At 43.1% G+C, this 17,914-nt stretch overlaps 1 protein-coding gene across 2 annotated transcripts in view; it reads right to left on the reverse strand.

Annotated features, from left to right (window-relative positions):
- The window catches only part of MED23 (mediator complex subunit 23), a 226,154-nt gene that overhangs the window by 60,206 nt on the left and 148,034 nt on the right, over positions 1-17,914 (reverse strand). For both annotated transcript variants that reach the window (XM_063917304.1, XM_063917305.1), the window contains 6 exons: positions 17,195-17,395; positions 15,860-16,003; positions 14,419-14,564; positions 6,710-6,955; positions 3,691-3,833; positions 823-997 (listed from right to left, as the gene is read on the reverse strand). In XM_063917304.1, coding sequence (XP_063773374.1) covers positions 823-997; positions 3,691-3,833; positions 6,710-6,955; positions 14,419-14,564; positions 15,860-16,003; positions 17,195-17,395 — 1,055 coding nt within the window. The remainder of the gene's footprint in view (positions 1-822; positions 998-3,690; positions 3,834-6,709; positions 6,956-14,418; positions 14,565-15,859; positions 16,004-17,194; positions 17,396-17,914) is intronic.

Genomic DNA, 17,914 nt, shown 5'->3' on the forward strand with positions numbered 1-17,914 from the left:
ATTGGCTGGCATCCAGAAAAAAGGCGCAGAGCCCAACATGCCGGGGGTTTTCCCCAGGGACCATTGCAAGGGAGTTTGGGCTTTGCTGCGCCAAACACACAGGTCGCTGCCTCCTGTCTAGATTTCTAAGTATGAGAGCTGCTATACACTGGAACAAGAATTGAGTATTTGGCGTGAGGCGTGCAGTAATGTACTGGTCTGACTGGATGGGAACACGGGTACAGGAACAGGCAGGCACCAGGCAAGGTACAGAACACCAGGTATAGGAATGTTATAGGGTGGGAAGTTGAAATTGGTGACAACGTAACCATGTGGGAGCCAGGGCCGCCTGTCAACTGCCCGGAGTAATACTGCAGCAACAGGAGCCAGCAGAGGAGAACGGCTGGCCAAAACACCTCTCCGCAGCAGGTGCTGCCAACCGGCCAACTATGGCACCAGCTGCTGTGACACCAGCGCTGCCGAACCTGGCAAAGGAATGCCGGGCTCCGGCGCGCTGGGACAAAGGCATGTGAAATGCATTGTTCTTGATAATTAACCAGATGCATGAAGTGGTGGGTACTTTTTAGTTGATCTTTGCTTCTGTGTCAACTGCCACATCTATAAACCAGGACACTGTAATCACTATAACGTCAATAGTATAATGGCTGCTGTACAGTATTATCACGTAAAACATTCTGCTGTGCAAATCCCTGGTCTTTAAAACTCATTTCAAATTATGACAAGAAACTTCAAAACTACAAAAAAAAAAAAAAAAACCACGAACACACCACTACATCTCACATCTACACAGTGTAACTATTGCTTTTGATCTGGAATACTAACCAGAGGTGAAGCTGATTCTGATTTGTTTGTGGGACTCCAGCTAGCGAATGGAGATGACTCAAGAGCTGCACTCGATAATGAGGCTGGATATGGTGCATTCGATAGCTGAACATTTCCAGCAATGTGTGAAGGATTCCCCATGCATGAGACTTGAATACAGTAGGCAACAGTTGACCTATAACAATAATGCGATGTTCTTTAGGCCAACACCATAGGAAATTTCTAATAGAGATCAAACATACAGATTGCAAGCTTGTTAGCAAGGCCTTCCTACCTCTATGCCTGTTATTACCCAGTTTTGTTTTATCACTGTTGTTTCCAATGTAAAGCACTACAGAATTTGTTGCGCAATGCAAGAAACAGTTAATAAATAAATATTAAACATATTCCTAAAATTAAGTAAAAATAGATTTAAAAAAAAGAACCAATTCACTTACAAATGTAAGTAAGACGGCTAATATAACAATACTAGTTAAACAGCTTTTACACTATTTAATTAAAACACTATTATTATTATTATAGCCTGTATTTTTATGGCGCCACAAGGAATCCGCAGCGCCCATTACAGAGTACATAAATTAGCAAAACAGCACTTACACTTCAAGACAATATAGGACAGTTATGGAAAACCAGTGGTTAGGTGTCATCAAAGGGAGTGTGGAGTATAAGATAATGTAAGTAAGAGAAGGAAAGGCACATGAGGAAAGAAGGCCCTGCACTTGCAAGCTTACAATATAAAACTTTATAGTATATAAGGTAATATGTGAACTACAATGCACTAAAATACAATTAAATAAACTACAATTAAATGACAAAGCTAAAGGCACATCCTCAGACAGAACAAAGAGAATAAAAAGGTTACGTGATGAAACAAAACTGGTTGGCTAGCAGTAAACCAGCACTATATTAAAGAGATCTAAAAGGCACCAACATATGGAGAAGATGGGAATTTTATGCTTGCATGGCAAGTTATGAAGAGCAGGTTTCTCATGTAAGCGTGTTAACAAAGTGATCCATATAGCTGAAGTGCGTTTAGATGCTGATTTACCCTGTTTTTTTGTTTTTTTTTAACTATCATCTAGGACCAGAGAATCTTCCTTTTATTAAATTTTCTTTAAATCCTTAATGCACTAACATCATCAACATCCAGAAAATGGAGATCCCTCTTCCACTGAAAATGGATTCTGACCCAAAGCCGGACTGGTTTACATTGAATAAAGAAACCAACTTAGGCTGCAAAGAATGGTTTTGTATGGAGATCATCTCTATCCTAATGAAACATAAAGTAGGGCTCCATGTTGACACCTTCCAGACTTTCTTCCATGTGAGAAACATGGGATTCTAGTCATACAAAAAGAAGCTTGTCATTATTTAAACAATAAATTCAACTATAATGGGCTTTTCTGGCAAAAGGGGTTCTGCTAAAGAGGACCGAATAGTGGTCTAAAATGCATCCCATCTTCTATTGAGGCCTACAATGCCGGTAAGACAGCCTCTTCTGGGAGAAAACAGAGCACCGCACAAATCAAATGCAAACCATTATCCAAGTCACTGTGTAGGAAGAGGTCGATACAAAAAATTGGATATTTTGTATTTATAAACATTTACCCAAATTTGTTGAAATGCGTCCCTTCGCGGACTCACTTCACTCGACACGCTTTGGGCGCAGTGGCTCACTCTGGTAATAGTTTGTGACATGGACAGTAAATTTGATGAAATGCTTCGCTCGCCATGCTTGGGGCTCGCCACAAGGTTACTAAAGGGAATAGTTTGCGACATGCATAGTAAATGCAGCTAAAGTTGTAAAAACGTGAAAAAACCATAACATGTTTTGACCAAATGTTGACATTTTGACCCTGTCGACTTTATGGTGTTGACCTTTCGACTGTCTATCAACCAACTCCAGTAGGAACATGAGGAAATGGATAAAAAAAAAAAAAAAAGTTATTAGGCAGTTCCTATCCTCACCAGGAAACACAGAACTTCCAAGACGCTAAATAATTATTTGCAGAAAATGGTTTTATGGCACTGAGCATTGTTTTGATCACCACTATCTTCTTAGAATTATTGCTTCAACTGTCATAACATTAAAAGTCAGTCACACTAAGAACTAATAATAAAACAGTCCATGGGTTGGTAGACCCTTTCTCAGAGGAAGACGTCACTACCAATTTCTTATGAAGGTACATATACAATGACTGTCTTAGGTGTTTGATGCCACCAACAGCACCAGGAGAATCTGTTGGAAAATGTGCAGCAGCAAATCCATCAGGAGGAACAGAAATGAGATTTAATAGGACCTAAAAGAAATGCTTATTGATTCCTGACTCTTCAGCAAAATTTCCACACATTGTGGTTCAGTTGAGACTTCATCATAACAATTTCTGGCTATACCCATATGTCTACAATGTACTGAAAGATGTGCAAGTTAATAGAGACAATTCTGCTGGATGCAAGGCACATCTGTTCTAATTGTGTTCTAGTTCATTGCAAGAGAACGGTTTCTGCCACCATGATGATTCATGTACAGTACGCCCACTGTGTGTGGATTGTCTGAATTAATACTTTTACAATCACAGAAGAAGTTGTCCCTTAACTGTAATGCATTTATCGGAGACTTCACTATAGAATGTAGATATAAATAAACCGCAATTTGAGAGATCTTATGATAGTGGTATCTTAGACCAGCAGAATTCTAAAATCATTGAGACACGTTAAACTACTGTATGGGCACAGAAATGCTATACAGTGATAAAAGCCTTCACTAATTTCACTGTGAGCTGCTACATCTTAATGGGAACACCTTGCAAGAAACGATTTACTGTTATAGTGTAGAGCATTGCGCATGACCAAAAAAAATGTTCTTACTGATAAATCCTTTGATGCCAAGTGATTCGATTTCCATATAAACCAACAAACGACTGTAAGTTTCCACAAGTGCAGGAGCCAAAGCTGGGCTAGATTTTGCAAGTGCTAGTTTAATAACTCTGGTTGCAATGCTGTGAATAAGGCTGAAAAAAGCAAAAGGCAATAAATAAAGTGAAATGTATGACTATCCGTGACCACATTATCAAAGAGGAATTTAAACATATACATATATATATATATATATATACACATACATACACACACACACACACACACACACACATATATATACATATAAGATATTGTAGTTGTGAATGAACTATCAGAGATATTTGCTATTGTACCTTTATAACTAAACTACATCATGTTTAACAAAACAAAAAAGAGAAAATTGTACGTTGCTCTTTATGTCAAATCCTTTTCTGGCGTTTAACGGGAACACTGAAACACTGGTATATGAAGTGTGGTGACATGAACTTGAGTACCTCCAAATGTACCTCCAAAAACTCATGATCCTCCCTCTTTTAAACCCTCATTGGCTGCCTGATATATTAGTATTTTTTTTCAATACAGCACCAAAGAGAAAACAAGGAATCCAGAATAATAATGAAACAATGTTAAGAGTGAAAAACAAACAGTAATCAATAATAGAAAAAAAAACTAATTTAAAAAAATTAGCACAAATGAAAAGGTGTCCAGTATCCCCGATGGGCTCAGAGAAAATAATTTCATAAAGAATCCCTTCTCTCTCATCCACGGGGAGACAGACATGGCTGACATGGTGACATCACAGGCTATACCTAAGGGTGGGTACACTCAGCAACAGCCGTGCACAGCATCTTACGTTCAATACTGCCATGTTTGGATGGAAATGTTTTGAATATGTAAAAAAATTGACAAAGTGTATAGTGAAAACCATCCACACTGTCAAAGCCAGACGTGGTAAACTCTGGTGAAGGATTGGGCTTGTATTGAACAAATCTGGTCACAGGAGGCAGATGCCATGCTGAGAATGTCTGTGTACCATGAGCTCCCATGTCAGTCCAGCACTATTAGTCTGATTTACCTTTTTGAGCTCACACAGATGCATCTCTCCTTGATGGAACTGGTAGATCCATGCTTCCTTCAACTGAGAAGGAGGAGAAGGAAAAGGAACCGTTTGATTCTTTTTGCCTCTTACTGCACAGTTGTAATCTCATATTCATCTTTGTTCTAAAACTCAAACAAGTGCCGTACACACCAAATCAACAACTCAATGCTTCCTGTTCGAGTCACTGGCACACAAGGAAAACTTCAACTCAAACCCTTCCACAAGCTGGAGAATACCCGCAACAGCATGATGCATGCTGTCGGACTTTCAGCGCGGCCAGCCGGAGCTTCGATTCAACCCCATAGTTCCCAATGTGTGTCCCACCTGCACCCACTCCTCATCCACCACGTCATCTCCTGTGCAGCGCCCCCGATGACAGGACTTCCAGCCCTCTGTCAGGGAGCCAGCAGCACCACTGAACAGGGATTGGAGAGGAGGAGCTTATATACTGTACCTTAAAAAGTTAGCTCATTAAGTGCTGGCTCCACAACCCTCACTAGCCCCATGGTCATGAAGTGTTCCCCAGATGAAGGAAAGGGATAAGACGAGAAAGAACATAGTATAAATTAGAATGGATGCTATTAGCAGCCTAAAACAAGTGGCTGGTCTGGGTGGGCTGTATGAAAAACACTAGAGTATCTAGCAGCCAATGTTGCCATAGCCAGTGTTGCTAGAATTCTGTTGGCTGCTGCTGCACAGAATATGAACAACCGAGACTCTATTCACTCACTGGACCACAGAGCTGTTACCTGCTTTACAGCTGGAGTATTATTATACATGAGCCTTAACAAATTATTATTATACGTGAGCCGTAACAAAAGTCCTAATATTGAACGGTTTACAACTGACTGCCCAACACGATCAGGGCAACAACTGCCCATTGCTGGATTATAACGTTTTATGTGGTATAAAATGAATCACTTAAGTGACCATAAAATGGAGTGTTCAATATTAGATTTAATCATTATGCCTATAGCTTTGTCCTATGATCGCAGATTACACATTAAGAAAACTTTTCTCAATTACTATTGTGTACATTTCATTGTCCTAATTGTGTACATTAAATTCTTATGAATAAAAATCATTTTTTTTAAATTATCAAATAGTGCTGTGTATAATTTTTTTAATTTACACAATGAAAATACCAGTGATCACACATATCATTGCTAACTACCAATAAACACATATAAAGCAGAAAACCTGACCTGCTCCTTTCCCCTCCCTAAGCACGAGTGGGTATCTGGAAATTTCATTCCCATACCAGTTTACTGGGTGTTTATACTATTTAATGCTAGCAAAACATGATTTTGACACCAGTGCATTCCCATACCAGTTTACTGGGTGTTTATACTATTTAATGCTAGCAAAACATGATTTTGACACCAGTGCATTTCCATACCAGTTTACTGGGTGTTTATAATATTTAATTCTAGCCATACATGATTTTGACACCAGTGCAAGGGGTCTAAAGGTGGGTTACACACTATACGATTTTGAAACAATAAAGAGAAAGATTTCCCCTGAAGTGCTTACTCACTGAACGATATAGTTAATGATATCATTCAGTGACGTCACCCCTCCCATCCCTGAACATGCAGTCATGAAAGGTATAGCCTAAATTGGAGTGCATGTTCAGTTGATAAAGATAAACCATAACGACCCGCGGAAGAGCACTTTGTTACAGTGCATACACACTTGACAATATGCATGATAATATCTTTATCATGCATATCGTCCACTTGAATCGTCTAGTGTGTACCCATCTTAAAACTATTCAGTCTCTTTCATTTGCTACAAAAGTGTAATATAACTGGTGGAAATGTCTATTGTTAGTTCAAATAGTGCTTTTTCTGTTAACACGCGTTTTAGACACAATTTATCCAGCATGTTATACGTGTATGAAATATGGAAAATATTCTAAATGTATACCTCATCTTTGCATGAACTGTAAGTGAATCCAACAAGTTCATTGGAAGAGGAGTAGTAGATCCAGATGCCAAGCAATTAGTTCCTGGTAGAGGTATCTTCCCACTTCCATTTCCATAAATAGATTCCACAAGCACCCCCATGGGTAATGTAAAACACTCAGAGTTGGTGGAATAAGCATTGCACAGCAAGGCTATTTTGTAGTCATTCATTTGTAAGCTCTTATTCCTTAAACTCTGCTGCAAAAACCTATCAAATGAATAGAACATTTCAATTCAAAATACAACACTTGTTCAAACAGAAGACGAGCCATCAACATCCCTTAAAACCAGAATGACTCGTTTAATTTCTGTTTTACAAACTAACCTGAACCTGCTAGCCACATTAGCCAAGGAGTGTGTTCCTTTGGAAATAATAAGATTTTACTTACCGATAAATCTATTTCTCGTAGTCCGTAGTGGATGCTGGGGACTCCGTCAGGACCATGGGGATTAGCGGCTCCGCAGGAGACAGGGCACAAAACTAAAGCTTTAGGATCAGGTGGTGTGTACTGGCTCCTCCCCCTATGACCCTCCTCCAAGCCTCAGTTAGGATACTGTGCCCGGACGAGCGTACACAATAAGGAAGGATATTGAATCCCGGGTAAGACTCATACCAGCCACACCAATCACACCGTATAACTTGTGATCTAAACCCAGTTAACAGTATGACAAACGTAGGAGCCTCTGAACAGACGGCTCACAACAATAACAACCCGATTTTTTTGTAACAATAACTATGTACAAGTATTGCAGACAATCCGCACTTGGGATGGGTGCCCAGCATCCACTACGGACTACGAGAAATAGATTTATCGGTAAGTAAAATCTTATTTTCTCTGACGTCCTAAGTGGATGCTGGGGACTCCGTCAGGACCATGGGGATTATACCAAAGCTCCCAAACGGGCGGGAGAGTGCGGATGACTCTGCAGCACCGAGTGAGAGAACTCCAGGTCCTCCTCAGCCAGGGTGTGCCCCTGACCAAGTAGCAGCTCGGCAAAGTTGTAAAGCCGAGACCCCTCGGGCAGTCGTCCAAGATGAGCCCACCTTCCTTGTGGAATGGGCATTTATATATTTTGGCTGTGGCAGTCCTGCCACAGAATGTGCAAGCTGAATTGTACTACACATTCAACTAGCAATCGTCTGCTTAGAAGCAAGAGCACCCAGTTTTTTGGGTGCATACAGGATAACAGCAAGTCAGTTTTCCTGACTCCAGCCGTCCTGGAAATCTATATTTTCAGGGCCCTGACAACATCTAGCAACTTGGAGTCCTCCAAGTCTCTAGTAGCCGCAGGTACCACAATAAGCTGGTTCAGATGAAACGCTGACACCACCTTAGGGAGAAACTGGGGACGAGTCCGCAGCTCTGCCCTGTCCGAATGGACAATCAGATATGGGCTTTTGTGAGACAAAGCCGCCAATTCTGACACTCGCCTGGCCGAGGCCAGGGCCAACATCATGGTCACTTTCCATGTGAGATATTTCAAATCCACAGATTTGAGCGGTTTAAACCAACGTGATTTGAGGAATCCCAGGACTACGTTGAGATCCCACAGTGCCACTGGAGGCACAAAAGGGGGTTGTATATGCAGTACTCCCTTGTCAAATTTCTGGACTTCAGGAACTGAAGCCAATTCTTTCTGGAAGAAAATCGACAGGGCCGAAATTTTAACCTTAATGGACCCCAATTTGAGGCCCATAGACACTCCTGTTTGCAGGAAATGCAGGAATCGACCGAGTTGAAATTTCTTCGTGGGGCCTTCCTGGCCTCACACCACGCAACATATTTTCGCCACATGTGGTGATAATGTTGTGCGGTCACCTCCTTCCTGGCTTTGACCAGGGTAGGAATGACCTCTTCCGGAATGCCTTTTTCCCTTAGGATCCGGCGTTCAACCGCCATGCCGTCAAACGCAGCCGCGGTAAGTCTTGGAACAGACATGGTACTTGCTGAAGCAAGTCCCTTCTTATCGGCAGAGGCCCTGAGTCCTCTGTGAGCATCTTGAAGTTCCGGGTACCAAGTCCTTCTTGGCCCATCCGGAGCCACGAGTATAGTTCTTACTCCTCTACGTCTTATAATTCTCAGTACCTTTGGTATGAGAAGCAGAGGAGGGAACACATACACCGACTGGTACACCCATGGTGTTACCAGAACGTCCACAGCTATTGCCTGAGGGTCTCTTGACCTGGCGCAATACCTGTCCAGTTTTTTTTTTTTTTTTGTTCAGGCGGGACGCCATCATGTCCACCTTTGGTCTTTCCCAACGGTGCACAATCATGTGGAAAAAACTTTTCGATGAAGTCCCCACTCTCCCGGGTGGAGGTCGTGCTGAGGAAGTCTGCTTCCCAGTTGTCCACTCCCGGAATGAAAACTGCTGACAGTGCTATCACATGATTTTCCGCCCAGCGAAGAATCCTTGCAGTTTCTGCCATTGTCCTCCTGCTTCTTGTGCCGCCCTGTCTGTTTACGTGGGCGACTGCCGTGATGTTGTCCCACTGGATCAATACCGGCTGACCTTGAAGCAGAGGTCTTGCTAAGCTTAGAGCATTGTAAATTGCTCTTAGCTCCAGTATATTTATGCGGAGAGAAGTCCCCAGACTTGATCACACTCCCTGGAAATTTTTTCCCTGTGTGACTGCTCCCCAGCCTTTCAAGCTGGAATCCGTGGTCACCAGGACCCAGTCCTGAATGCATAACTGTGGCACTTTAGTAGATGAGAACTCTGCAGCCACCACAGAAGAGACACCCTTGTCCTTGGAGACAGGGTTATCCGCTGATGCATCTGAAGATGCGATCCGGACCATTTGTCCAGCAGATCCCACTGAAAAGTTCTTGCGTGAAATCTGCCGAATGGAATCGCTTCGTAAGAAGCCACCATTTTTCCCAGGACCCTTGTGCAATGATGCACTGACACTTTTCCTGGTTTTTGGAGGTTCCTGACTAGCTCGGATAACTCCCTGGCTTTCTCCTCCGGGAGAAACACCTTTTTCTGGACTGTGTCCAGAATCATCCCTAGGCACAGCAGACGTGTCGTCGGAGACAGCTGCGATTTTGGAATATTTAGAATCCACCCGTGCTGTCGTAGAACTACTTGAGATAGTGCTACTCCGACCTCCAACTGTTCTCTGGACCTTGCCCTTATCAGGAGATCGTCCAAGTAAGGGATAATTAAGACGCCTTTTCTTTGAAGAAGAATCATCATTTCGGCCATTACCTTGGTAAAGACCCGGGGTGCCGTGGACAATCCAAACGGCAGCGTCTGAAACGGATAGTGACAGTTTTGTACCACGAACCTGAGGTACCCTTGGTGAGAAGAGCAAATTGGGACATGGAGGTAAGCATCCTTGATGTCCAGGGACACCATATAGTCCCCTTCTTCCTGGTTCGCTATCACTGCTCTGAGTGACTCCATTTAGAATAGGTCTCACCGAGCCGTCTGGCTTCAGTACCACAATATAGTGTGGAATAATACCCCTTTACTTGTTGTAGGAGGGGTACTTTGATTATCACCTGCTGGGAATACAGCTTGTGAATTGTTTCCAATACTGCCTCCCTGTCGGAGGTAGACGTTGGTAAAGCAAACTTCAGGAACCTGCGAGGGGGAGACGTCTCGAATTTCCAATCTGTACCCCTGGGATACTACTTGTAGGATCCAGGGGTCCACTTGCGAGTGAGCCCACTGCGTGCTGAAACTCTTGAGACGACCCCCCACCGCACCTGTTTGTACGGCCCCAGCGTCATGCTGAGGACTTGGCAGAAGCGGTGGAAGGCTTCTGTTCCTGGGAATGGGCTGCCTGCTGCAGTCTTCTTCCCTTACCTCTATCCCTGGGCAGATATTATGGGGACGAAACGACTGAGGCTGAAAAGACTATGGCCCTCATTCCGAGTTGATCGGTCGCAAGGCGAATTTAGCAGAGTTACAGACGCTAAGCCGCCGCCTACTGGGAGTGAATCTTAGCTTCTTAAAATTGCGACCGATGTATTCGCAATATTGCGATTACTAACTACTTAGCAGTTTCTGAGTAGCTCCAGACTTACTCTGCCTGTGCGATCAGTTCAGTGCTTGTCGTTCCTGGTTGACGTCACAAACACACCCAGCGTTCGCCCAGGCACTCCCACCGTTTCTCCGGCCACTCCTGCGTTTTTTCCGGAAACGGTAGCGTTTTCAGCCACACGCCCCTGAAACGCCGTGTTTCCGCCCAGTAACACCCATTTCCTGTCAATCACATTACGATCGCCGGAGCGAAGAAAAAGCCGTGAGTAAAAATACTTTCTTCATAGTAAAGTTACTTGGCGCAGTCGCAGTGCGAACTTTGCGCATGCGTACTAAGCGGATTTTCACTGCGATGCGATGAAAAAGAACGAGCGAACAACTCGGAATGAGGGCCTATGTCTTTTTCTGCTGAGATGTGACTTGGGGTAAAAAAGGTGGATTTTCTAGCTGTTGCCGTGGCCACCAGGTCCGATGGACCGACCCCAAATAACTCCTCCCCTTTATACGGCAATACTTCCATGTGCCGTTTGGAATCTGCATCACCTGACCACTGTCGTGTCCATAAACATCGTCTGGCAGATATGGACATCGCACTTACTCTTGATGCCAGAGTTTCGCATATATAGAAATGCATCTTTTAAATGCTCTATAGTCAATAAAATACTGTCCCTGTCAAGGGTATCAATATTTCCAGTCAGGGAATCCGACCAAGCCACCCCAGCGCTGCCCATCCAGGCTGAGGCGATCGCTGGTCGCAGTATAACACCAGTATGTGTGTATATACTTTTTAGGATATTTTCCAACCTCCTATCAGTTGGCTCCTTGAGGGCGTCTGCATCTGGAGACGGTAACGCCACTTGTTTTTATAAGCGTGTGAGCGCCTTATCCACCCTAAGGTGCGTTTCCCAACGCGCCATAACTTCTGGCGGGAAAGGGTATACCGCCAATAATTTTCTATCAGGGGAAACCCACGCATCATCACACACTTCATTTAATTTATCTGATTCAGGAAAAACCACATGTAGTTTTTTCACACTCCACATAATACCCTTTTTTGTGGTACTTGTAGTATCAGAAATATGTAACATCTCCTTCATTGCCCTTAACAAGTAACGTGTGGCCCTAAAGGAAAATACGTTTGTTTCTTCACCGTCGACACTGGAGTCAGTGTCCGTATCGACCGACTGAGGTAAAAGGACGTTTTAACGCCCCTGACGGTGTTTTAGACGCCTGGACAGGTACTAATTGGTTTGCCGGCCGTCTCATGTCGTCAACCGACCTTGCAGCGTGTTGACATTATCACGTAATTCCTTAAATAAGCCATCCATTCCGGTGTCGACTCCCTAGAGAGTGACATCACCATTACCGGCAATTGCTCCGCCTCCTCACCAACATCGTCCTCATACATGTCGACACACAAGTACCGACACACAGCACACACACAGGGAATGCTCTGATAGAGGACAGGACCCCACTAGCCCTTTGGGGAGACAGAGGGAGAGTTTGCCAGCACACACCAAAAACGCTATATTATACAGGGACAACCTTTACATAAGTGTTTTTCCCTTATAGCATTTTAATATATATATATATATATACATATCGCCAAATAAGTGCCCCCCCTCTCTGTTTTAACCCTGTTTCTGTAGTGCAGTGCAGGGGAGAGCCTGGGAGCCTTCCCACCAGCATTTCTGTGAGGGAAAATGGCGCTGTGTGCTGAGGAGAATAGGCCCCGCCCCCTTTTCGGCGGGCTTCTTCTCCCGTTTTTCGGAGACCTGGCAGGGGTTAAATACATCCATATAGCCTCCAGGGGCTATATGTGATGTATTTTTAGCCAGAATAAGGTATTATACATTGCTGCCCAGGGCGCCCCCAGCAACGCCCTGCACCCTCCGTGACCGTTGGTGTGAAGTGTGTGACAACAATGGCGCACAGCTGCAGTGCTGTGCGCTACCTTCATGAAGACTGAAAAGCCTTCTGCCGCCGGTTTCTGGACCTTCAATCTTCAGCATCTGCAAGGGGGGTCGGCGGCGCGGCTCCGGGACGAACCCCAGGGTGAGACCTGTGTTCCGACTCCCTCTGGAGCTAATGGTGTCCAGTAGCCTAAGAAGCCAATCCATCCTGCACGCAGGTGAGTTGAACTTCTCTCCCCTAAGTCCCTCGATGCAGTGAGCCTGTTGCCAGCAGGACTCACTGAAAATAAGAAACCTAAAAACTTTTTCTAAGCAGCTCCTTAAGAGAGCCACCTAGATTGCACCCTGCTCGGACGGGCACAAAAACCTAACTGGGGCTTGGAGGAGGGTCATAGGGGGAGGAGCCAGTACACACCACCTGATCCTAAAGCTTTAGTTTTGTGCCCTGTCTCCTGCGGAGCCGCTAATCCCCATGGTCCTGACGGAGTCCCCAGCATCCACTTAGGACGTCAGAGAAAACTGCATAACCTGTAGTCAACTAATGTAGTGATTAGGTGCGGTACAGATGTAGCCACGTTCATCCAGCCTGCGGCATGGCAGCACGGGTACATGCTCCCGGCTCTAGGCAAGCGCACACCTTAGTAAGCCGCCCATGTATTCCTATAGCAAAGCGTACTTAGACGCATGCGCACATCCTTGTCACGGACACAAATGCCATGAATACTGCAACCTGGAGGCTAGATAAGCGTGGCTACATCTTTATGTGCACTTAGGGCAGGCATGTCCAAACTGCGGCCCTCCAGCTGTTGAGAAACGACACATCCCAGCATGCCCTGACACAGCTTTAGCATTCTCTGACAGCAAAACTGTCATGGCATGCTGGGATATGTAGTTTCACAACAGCTGGAGGGCCGCAGTTTGGACATGCCTGACTTATCGGTTTATCAAAAAAAGTATTATCTGGTGGAGTATTTTGTCTGGCCTACATAATGCACATGCACAAATAACACATTCGGGGATATTCAATTGTTTGAAAAGTCGGTTGGGTGTCTGTTTTTTCCTAACAACTGAATACCCCCCATAATGTTACAATGTAATCTCTCCAATGAGTAGGGTCCAACGGTACCTACCCTTATACTCCTTTCAGACCGCGACCTATGAACACGTGTTATTGGCACATGAACGCACATAACCCGTGTTAGGGTGCGGTCTGAAAGGTGCAAGGGTTGAAATACCGGGTCGAGCAACCCAGTATTTCAACCCTTGTCGTGAGCAGGGTTGAACACGTGCTCAACCCTGCTCACTGTGCTTTGTGAACGGGAGCCGGGTCGATGCGACACGTTTCCCTTCAATCCCTGTGTACGGGTGGCGCTTGGAGATCATGTGACCTCCAAGCACCGCCCGCCATGTCACCAACCTGGCAATATAATGGGTTGCGGTCTGCGGTAGCAGGGCACCTAAGGCGGGTCGCATACTAGGAGCTCTTGTGTCAGGCTCCCATGTGCTACCTGCCTCAGGCGGTCTGAAAGGGTTATCAGTTTCCATTTCTGCATTATTTCAACTACTATGTACATTATATGCCAATTATATTTATGCTCTGCTTTCACCGTGTCCAGTGCTACAGAGCACCGTAGCACCTTACAAATCAAGGATATTCATATTTTTATTTGTCCTAAAAAAAAAATGCGCGCAAGTGAAAAAGCAAAGTGCATTATTAATATAGTAAAATGTACTACAAAGTAACAGGCAAGAGATATCCACATACTCGTGATGTAACTTTAGTGAGTGAGGAATAGGAATCTGCAGCTTGGAGTTGTCATTCTGAGCTTTCCTGTTCAGGTGTATCCAGATACAAGTCATTGCAAAGGAGTGAGTAGACTGAGGTTTGGTAATATCTGGCACAGGAATACACTAAAACAAATTGAAGAAATGTAAGCATGCCCATTATGCCTAATATACATCTGGAAAATCTACACTTTAACAACAACTGACTTAAAAAGGTAAAAATTGTAATTTATTAAACAAAACCCATGCCTCCAATATTTATGTGGTGCTACATTACGTGGCAACTCTCTCCTTTGCATTTGGTGTCAGAAGTTGTCTGTTGTAACTACAGTGTGTATTCCCACTTTGTGATGTATATGTGCACAGGCAGAAACGACTACATTTGTAGCAATAGCACAAAATAATGAATTTCCTTTTCTGCATTAAATCAATTGGAGGACACTGCAATAGTCTCTCGAAACACTGTACTCTAGGCTGGGTACACGCCTGACCGATACGTCGGTGGATCCACCATTGCACTGTCCGAGCAGCCGATTAAGGCAAGTGTACACACTTTCCGATCTGCCACTCTAAGTGTCGATCAGGCCCCCTGCAGCAAGTTTACGGGCGGTCAGCGGAACACACGTACACACAGATATCAGACATCGGCTGTGCTGCACAAGTAATGCAACAAGTCAGTGAATTACATCATTCACAGACATATTGGGGGTACATAGCTGCCGACGGGCTCACAATATAATGATCGCTCGCTTCAGCGGCCAGTACATCGGCCAGTGTGTACCCCAGCTTAAAAGTTTATTGGATTTTCCTTGTATGTCAAATTTTGCTTAAATTACGTCTAACTAAAAAGTGCAGTACACCAGTATAGGTGAATGTTATAAATGCATGATTATGGGCTGGATGCATTTAAATTGCTACTTCATTTAACAACTGATGCTACTGTTTGGATTCCAGAAGTCCAAACACATATACTTAATACAATGAGGCCTTTTACCTATATTATATTAGGAAAGTAAGCTTATACAAGCTTAACCTGTTGGGACAAATGAGCCGGTTGCCACATAAAATAAAAAAAATTAAAAAAAAGTTTAGGAATCCAAAACCTACTTGCTGCACATCTTGTAAGTGTTTAATGTGATATACTGTAGCAGCCCCTATTCTTGCTGGTATACGTAGTATTGTTGGCTGTGAACAACTTTTAGCCCGTCAACTACTTTGATAGACAATCTGTAGTGTTAGGTAGTACTTGAGCCCAAAACATGGCGCACACTATGAAAATACATATTTTATTTAACTAACATTACACAATATATAAAAGAATAGTTTGTCCGAAGCATAATAAACTTCAACACAACATGCATGTAAAGTAACAAAGTGTAACTCTAATAGCATGAAAACAATGTACGTCCACCTAGACTCACTTCCTTTTCAGGATACAGCAGGTCAAACAACTTCATGACTGGTAGAAAGTCAGCCAAGGCATTCTTCTGTATGCTTCCGGAGATGAACTGCAGCAGAACCCACATGAGATGGTCTCTGCCCTTAATAAGACCCCGACCTGCAAGCTGTAAAACGGTCGTTAGTGACAGACTACAACCTGACCAACATTTTAAAACATACCTGAATATTTCTACAGGTATAGAACACAGTTTTATTTTGGTACATATGCTTCTTACTGTATATGACATGTATGCCAATTTATAAATGTATACTTTTGAAGATACAGGATACTTTTTTGGTGTCTTAAGTTAAAGCTACCTGCAGTTGCGGTTTCTGCAGAACATTAGCCTGCAGCCCCAGTGCCTTGGTTGGAATCGAAGCCCAAACCTCTTATCTGTGTGGTGTGTGTGTATGTTCTCCAGATGCTTGCATGGGTTTTTCTGGGTATTCCAGTTTGTTCCCATGTTCCAAAAACATAAAGGAAGGTTAATTAAGAAATTAACCCAAGTGTGTGTACATGTGGCAATGAATACAGGTTGAGTATCCCTTATCCAAAATGCTTGGGACCAGAAGTATTTTGGATATCGGATTTTTCCGTATTTTGGAATAATTGCATACCATAATGAGATATCATTGTTATGGGACCCGAGTCTACGCACAGAATGCATTTAGGTTTCATATACACCTTATACACACAGCCTGAAGGTAATTTTAGCAAATATGTTTAATAACTATGCATTAAACAAAGTGTGTGTACATTCACACAATTCATTTATGTTTCATATACACCTTATACACACAGCCTGAAGGTCATTTAATACAATATGTTTAATAACTTAGTGCATTAAACAAAGTTTGTGTACATACACGCAATTCATTTATGTTTCATATACACCTTCTACACACAGCTTGAAGGTCATTTAATACAATATTTGTAATCATTTTGTGTATTAAACAAAGTTTGTGTACATTGAGCCATCAGAAAACAAAGGTTTCACTATCTCACTCAATAAATTCTGTATTTCAGAATATTTGGATATGGGATACTCAACTTGTATAGACTGTAAGCTACACTGGGGCTGGGAAAGATGTGGATAAATAAACAGTCTCTATAAAACACTACAGAATGTGTACACTATATAAATAACGGTTAATAAATAAAAGGATACAAAAATAAATGGCTAGCCGCTACCAAAAAACTATTCCACACAAATGCCCACACAGACACAGCAATTGAGTCAAATTAACGGATTAGTTATCCTTGAAAAATGAATACTGATGCGACATTGACAGAAATGGTGCATACGGCTGAATACCTTTTGGTGAAGAGACAAGACCATATGTGGGAAACTGGCAAACTGAAAAAGCACAAAAAAAATGAGCTGGCTCGAGAGATGCTGCCATAGCAACTGGCTCGTTCCACCATCATCAAACTTCTCCTCCGACTCAGAGCGCTCCATGGCGTAGACCACAAGATCAACCAGCTGGTCCTCCAGCACAGGACATCTCTGCTTGTACTGTAAAGTAGAAATCAGTATTCCAAAAGTCCTAAACTGCAGATGGTATAAATGCGCACAATACAGGTGGCCAAGCCAGGTCAAAAAGCAGGGAATGAATTACAGATGGAAAATCCTAATGAAAGCGGAATCCACAAACGGCAGGAGTACAGATGCTTTAATTTTATATCATTTAAAAAAAAATTACCTTCACCCTCATCAATTTGGAGCAGTTCATGGCCTACATGTAATTGACATCCTTATTTAGTTTTATGCTTTTGGAATTACAGTTTTGAGGTCAAATTCTCAATTTTCGTGAAATCATCTAGATTCTAGACAGGTACATTTAGCAGTAATTTGGTATCGCAGGCAGATGCTTAAAGCTTAACCAGAAGAATTTTACTTTCATTTTAAACTAGCTGAGAACAATGAAATTTACTTAGTACATGTACAGTATATAACAAGCATAACTGCAACTCATCACATAGCTGACACGTCTAAATGCTACTTAGGTATTGGATATTGAGCTCCCGTCAGAAA

This window comes from Pseudophryne corroboree, chromosome 4 (assembly GCF_028390025.1).
Source record: "Pseudophryne corroboree isolate aPseCor3 chromosome 4, aPseCor3.hap2, whole genome shotgun sequence".
Classification (NCBI taxonomy): domain Eukaryota; kingdom Metazoa; phylum Chordata; class Amphibia; order Anura; family Myobatrachidae; genus Pseudophryne; species Pseudophryne corroboree.